The sequence below is a fragment of the Pollicipes pollicipes genome, unplaced genomic scaffold (genome assembly GCF_011947565.3).
Source record: "Pollicipes pollicipes isolate AB1234 unplaced genomic scaffold, Ppol_2.1 Scaffold_7262;HRSCAF=8765_pilon_pilon_pilon, whole genome shotgun sequence".
Lineage (NCBI taxonomy): Eukaryota > Metazoa > Arthropoda > Thecostraca > Pollicipedomorpha > Pollicipedidae > Pollicipes > Pollicipes pollicipes.
In genome coordinates, this window is record NW_023597055.1 from 22,023,955 (window position 1) to 22,029,480 (window position 5,526).

General features: G+C 48.8%; 1 protein-coding gene across 1 annotated transcript; it reads right to left on the minus strand.

Annotated features, from left to right (window-relative positions):
- Nucleotides 1-1,921: 1,921 nt before the first annotated feature.
- Nucleotides 1,922-5,107, minus strand: LOC119113343 (keratin-associated protein 5-8). The gene is made up of 5 exons (XM_037237658.1): nucleotides 4,993-5,107; nucleotides 4,145-4,249; nucleotides 3,493-3,573; nucleotides 2,973-3,071; nucleotides 1,922-2,184 (listed from the first exon to the last, which is right to left on the minus strand). The coding sequence occupies exons 1-5, from the start codon at nucleotides 5,045-5,047 to the stop codon at nucleotides 2,072-2,074; spliced, it is 453 nt and encodes a 150-aa protein (XP_037093553.1). The 5' UTR covers nucleotides 5,048-5,107; the 3' UTR covers nucleotides 1,922-2,071.
- Between the last annotated feature and the right edge of the window lie 419 nt (nucleotides 5,108-5,526).

Here is a 5,526-nt window from a genome sequence, read left to right on the forward strand (position 1 = left end):
TATGCAATCATACTATCGCCTGTTCCATGCAAAGTAGCATGCTGGGATATCATTCTCGAAAGGAATGATCTTCATACAAGCGGCATGTCGGTGTACGTAACATAGACGCTTAATTCTTGAGAATCCTGCGTTATGTATCAACCATTGCCACTGTTGGTACGGCCTCTGGATTGACCGATTTTTCACCGGTGAGAGCGGTATCTAGCAAAAGTTGCGGCGACAAAGAAGCCAAAGCTCGGATATCCCGATAAACATCATATACGCGAGCTCTAGGATCATTTAGTTCCTCGCACACTTAGTGCGTTGCTGTGTGCTTTAGAGGGTTTTGTCTCCCATTTTGGAGACGTTAGACGATCTTCTAGTGCCTTACAAAGAAGCTGAAATAGAGCTTAAGAAATATCATGTGGCAAACGTCAGCAGGCAACTGTTTCAACACATTTTACTAAAACAGTGCACAGCTCAAGAAAAATTTGTAGCAAGAAGGGCTTGCTGGCTTGCTTTGCTAAGCGACCGAGCTTTCTATGAACGAATTGCGCTTGGATTATTTCTTGAGTCATTCATCACCACTGATGGGATTCCTGCCTCCCAAAGCTCTGCCTGTCGGGTGTGATGTGGTGACTACCAGGGGCGTACTGGGCGGAAATCGGGTGATGGTCCGCCCCTCGCGTCCACCTATGCGCGTTTGCGTGCTGGAAAGTGGCTGCTATTAAGGGAATTGTTCATTTGAAGATGTTGAATGAAGCATTACATGTGGTGAAATCAGCGAACTTATAAGTGTTGGTACATTTTCAAGTGGAAAGGACTGACCTTAATGACAAAACCTCTCAAGTTAGTAACCATTATTCTCAGTACGTCATTGCTTGATTGCGTCATGAAACATTTGTGTGACGTTGATGTGCTGCCAAACTAGCGGGTGCGAGATTGCCACCCTAACGCTCAATGTAGCACTTAAATTCGCTTAAAGATAGCGTTGGCGGTGCTGAAAGCGTTCCGCTGAGCCAAATATCGTTATGCGATCGTGTTTCTGGCCGTTGCTCGTGGTGTTCATGCATATTTTCCCGTGAGTTTAAGAAGTTCTCTTGCATTCATATGCTCATGCATTTATATATGTATTATGTTCAGTGCAATGACTTAAGGTGTTAGGAAACAAAAACAGCTCCGTCTTGTTTATGATCATGTACCTGTGCCAGCTTGAAATATACATCATTGTTTGCTGGAGCGTCTCTTTCTGACTCATACCTTCCAACTTTTTTTGAATGAATTTTTCACTCCTGTACGGTTTTTTTGCGATGAAATTTTTAACTCCCACCCTAGTTCAAAAATGATTCTAGCTCACTGCAGTTTAATGTCAGTGTTCCTACTTATGCTTGTACATGTCCACACCATATGCTTGTACATCGTGGCAGTGAAAGCGTTTGTGGAGCTGCTGACGGAGCTGTCTGTCTATATTAGCGAGACTGTATCTGTTGACGGAAGTGTGTCCTCTTTGTACAGGCGTTACGGCTGTCACCGACGTTGGAGTAGCTATCGCCATCGGTACAGTCATCCGTGCTGGTGTGCCTATTCGATCAATCCGGAACACACAGACACATGCACACATGTACGCACTCAGCTGCCCCTACACTACTAGTTTACTTGCTTAGATGCTTCCATGCTTCAAATGGACGTTAATAAAATCTCCCCACATTAACGTTGACTAAGAATTTTCGTCGACTTTGGCATGGTCTTCTTTTTCACAAGGGCTTTTCGATTTGTTCTTCTCACCAGATAGTCTGACAGGCGTTTTTTGCAACAAGCGTCGCCTTGCCATGCTATATCACAGTGTTATCTGTCGTTGTCACCAGATGTCGCCAAATCTTGTTAATGTTTGCAACTGGCCTTGTCCCCGATCCGAACGGACTGAACGGAATTCAACAAGCGCATTGGTGATAACAGGTTTATTCAGCAGCAGCTACGACGAGCTTTTCGGAAAAATCCAGACCGAAACGCATATGCCCGAATGTGTCGTTGCTGCAAGCTCCACGTCTGCCGATCTGTTGCTTTTGTCGGGTGCATTTGGTGTAAACAGCAGTTAGCGTCCCCTGCAGTGTTTCTTGTAGCAGCGCTTGCGGCAGCAGTAACCACTGCTGCACCTGTACTTGGTGCAGTAGTACCCCCTCCTCTTGCAACTCCATCTGCATTGAGCTGAAACGAGACACGCCATTCGTGAGCAGAACGTATTCCGTGGTTGTTCGTGATGTGATAGTACTTCGGAAATAGAAGCAACCAATATGATCACTGATTAAGGAGACTGGCGTAAACGAAAGTGCAATGCAACTTGAAAATAAGGGTACGCTATGCCTGGGAAAAAGTGTGACTGAACTCCGGGGTAACAATAACAGTACACATAGACGAAGCAATTTCATGGCACGAATCCAGTTTAATTCAACTAATTTTATATTTACTCTTGCCAATTCACGCTCAGGGCATGTCAGGATCGTGAGGCTTATGTTCAGCTGTTGTGGATAGAATTTTGTAGTTCATATCAAGGTGGTATGTATGTACAGCATGTTCAACTCAAAGTGGATAGAATATCTTCAACAAGGAACTCTCGGTGTGCCGCTGGGCGACACATAAACACTGACCATTTCTGAAATATCTGAAGGGATTAAAAGCTTTATAATTAGTCAAAGCCAATGCGGTTGTTCAAACCCTGCTAAAACCAATATCTTTCAAGGCACGTAATACATATGAATATATATGAATATATATATATATATATATATATATATATATATTGGTGGTTGGTGGCACGGGAGTATACCGTAATAGGTTTCCTATGCCAGACTGTGCCGCCGTGGACTTGTGATACAAACAGGTGAATTGGCGAACTAGTTGAATCAAGCCTCCTGAAATGGTGGGAACGGAGCACCACAAATGATGTGCATGTACTGATTTGCTTCTCCCCGCAACCAGCTGATGTTCAGTCTTACTCAGCGAGACCCAGCGCCGGCAGCAGAGACCGCGCGATCCGCATGGCCGACAACGGCGGCGTTTACCGCATTTCTGATTGATACGTCTGCAGCGATTGACTGAAAGAGAGGGCAATGATTCCATCAGGTCACCTCAGGCACCGGCTCCATTTCTCATAGGCTTGGATTGGACGTTATGTTTGCGTGCTGATATTGAGTTTTGGAAGATATGGCACATAACGCACTAATTTGGCATATTCACCACATAACTAATCCAGTTGAAGGCAGCACGGGGGATGCAACATGCACTGTGGATCTATGCACTTACTTCGGAACAAATACCTGCTAAAGAGACGTTGTGGTAGTCGCCGCGCACATCATCTGCCCCACGTTGAAACACTAGCATCACGAATTTTCCGTTCGCCACGAGCGAACGCATTTGATATGCCCTGCATATGCCGTTGCGCGTCGCTGTCGATTGACACACGAGCACGTCGGTGACTGCTGCTCCGTGGACAGACCCGCTCCCTCTGGGACTCACTGGGCCTGCAGCAGCGGTGACGTCCGCATCTCTGGCAGGAGTAACCGGAACGGCACCACGAGCCGCCCTTGCCGCACACCACTGAAGCGCGGCGCCAGCGTCAGGCGCCAAAGCTCACGACAGTTGCGGGGTGTCGCGGGTTCACGCACTGACCGTGACGTGGCTCAACAACAAAAAATGCTCCATTTCAATTGTCTCTGGTTTCAGGCAATAGTCATCATTTCGTTGATCGCGCATTTGCGTCAAGTTCAACACGACTTTTGTATGGATGTTTGCACGATAAAACACCAACTCCTCAAAGGAAACATGGATGACATGCTGTTCCCCGTATAGTCATTTTTCGTTGCCATTTAGAGGTCCATGACTACATGGCTGCCAACGACTCGCTGGCTTTGACCGGCGCAATGTGGTCGCAAAGCGCGCCCGCATCAGGGTCAGGGAAGTGTGAATGTACGTTCTGATATTAGCTGAGGTCGGGAAAAATTAAGGCGGCTGTGCTTTTAAAAAGACAGCGCTAGATCACCGCAGCAAAAGACAGGGCGGCGCTGAAGACAACCTGACAACAACCTGAAGACAACGCTGTCCCTTTGCATTCATCGCCCCGCCACACCACATCAGCAGTTATACCATCTGTCCCACGTGTAGAACTCACGGATTATGGGCCTGCAGCACCTGCTGTAGCCACAGGGGCGGCAGGCCCGGCCTCTGGGGCACCAAACACCACCCCCCTTGCCGCAGTGGCCCTTCTTATGGCCGCCTGGAACGGAGAGCGTGTCGTATGTCACCCTTGCCTTCTATAGCGACCGCTGTGTTCTGCTGTTGTGTTGTGCTGTTGCTGGCGAAACTAGGGATAGCCCCTGGACTTATCGTAACACACATAAACACTCCGGACTCTCACTCCCGTACGCAAATGCTTTCGTTCAGGAGGTCAGGAGAATGCTGTTATGCCTTCTTAGTGTGGCCAAATGGTATCAAATTGAACACCTGGAGGGCCGTCAGTATAACATGTGTTGCAAACGCTACACACCATCAACAGATTGCGCATGTCTGCTCTCAACTCCACCATGCGCTGGAAGCGTTAACCTCTCGGTAGTGCGCAATGCATCCTACTTTCGACGGCGAAGATCTCCAGACAGGCAGCAGGATCAGAGGAAGCGGACGCATGGTTGGCGACTGGACCGCCTTTACCGACTGCTGCACCTCGTCGCTATTACTGGCAGTACTGGTGCCAACACATAGGCACATCGTGATGCATTATGTAAGCTCACCCTCATACGCACCCTATATAAGCTCGCCCCAAGCACACCTTCGTTCTGAATAATAGCGTAGGCTGTTACAGTCTTAAGATTGGGCTGGGTGGCCTGTCAACGGACGTGTGAGGAACCGTCAGTTTTACGTCTGCTTAGCCGCTATACAATACCAGCACCTTACCCGCGTCCGCACATAACTCATCAACGCTGTGGAAGGCATAACGTGCTATCAGCACGCCCTGCAGCCTACCTTCGACGGCGAGGACCGCCACGCAGAACAGCAGGATCAGAGGTAGCAGGCGCATGGTTGGCGACCGAAGAGACCTGATGCCCAACCAGGCCCCCCGCCCACCTTATATACACACGGAGAACCAGGAAGGGTAAGGTGAAACGTCAGTAACTCCCGTCATTTTACAGGTGTCAGCTGTGCCGACTGCCGACATCCGTCCGTCCGCTGGCCGCTGGCCCTCGTGCGAATGTCACGCCTGTCATAAGCTGGCGCGAGGCACCAGGAGGCCGACACGCTACTGCGCACTGAAAAATAGGCCAGCCATCGGGGGCTCTTAAAGCCTGTCGAAGGGTCGAGCTTGCCTCTGCGAGAGTCACACTTTACGAGAGGTTCGGAGGGGGTCTTTCTGTCTTCAGTCGCTCTTCTTTTTGCTAGGTTCCGACCGTCCACGCTGATTATCTCGCGCGAGAATGCTTCATTATCTTCGTGACCGGCCAATTGGAACATGGATACAATCAAGCATTCTTGAACGATATAACCTGCACCGACGCCGAT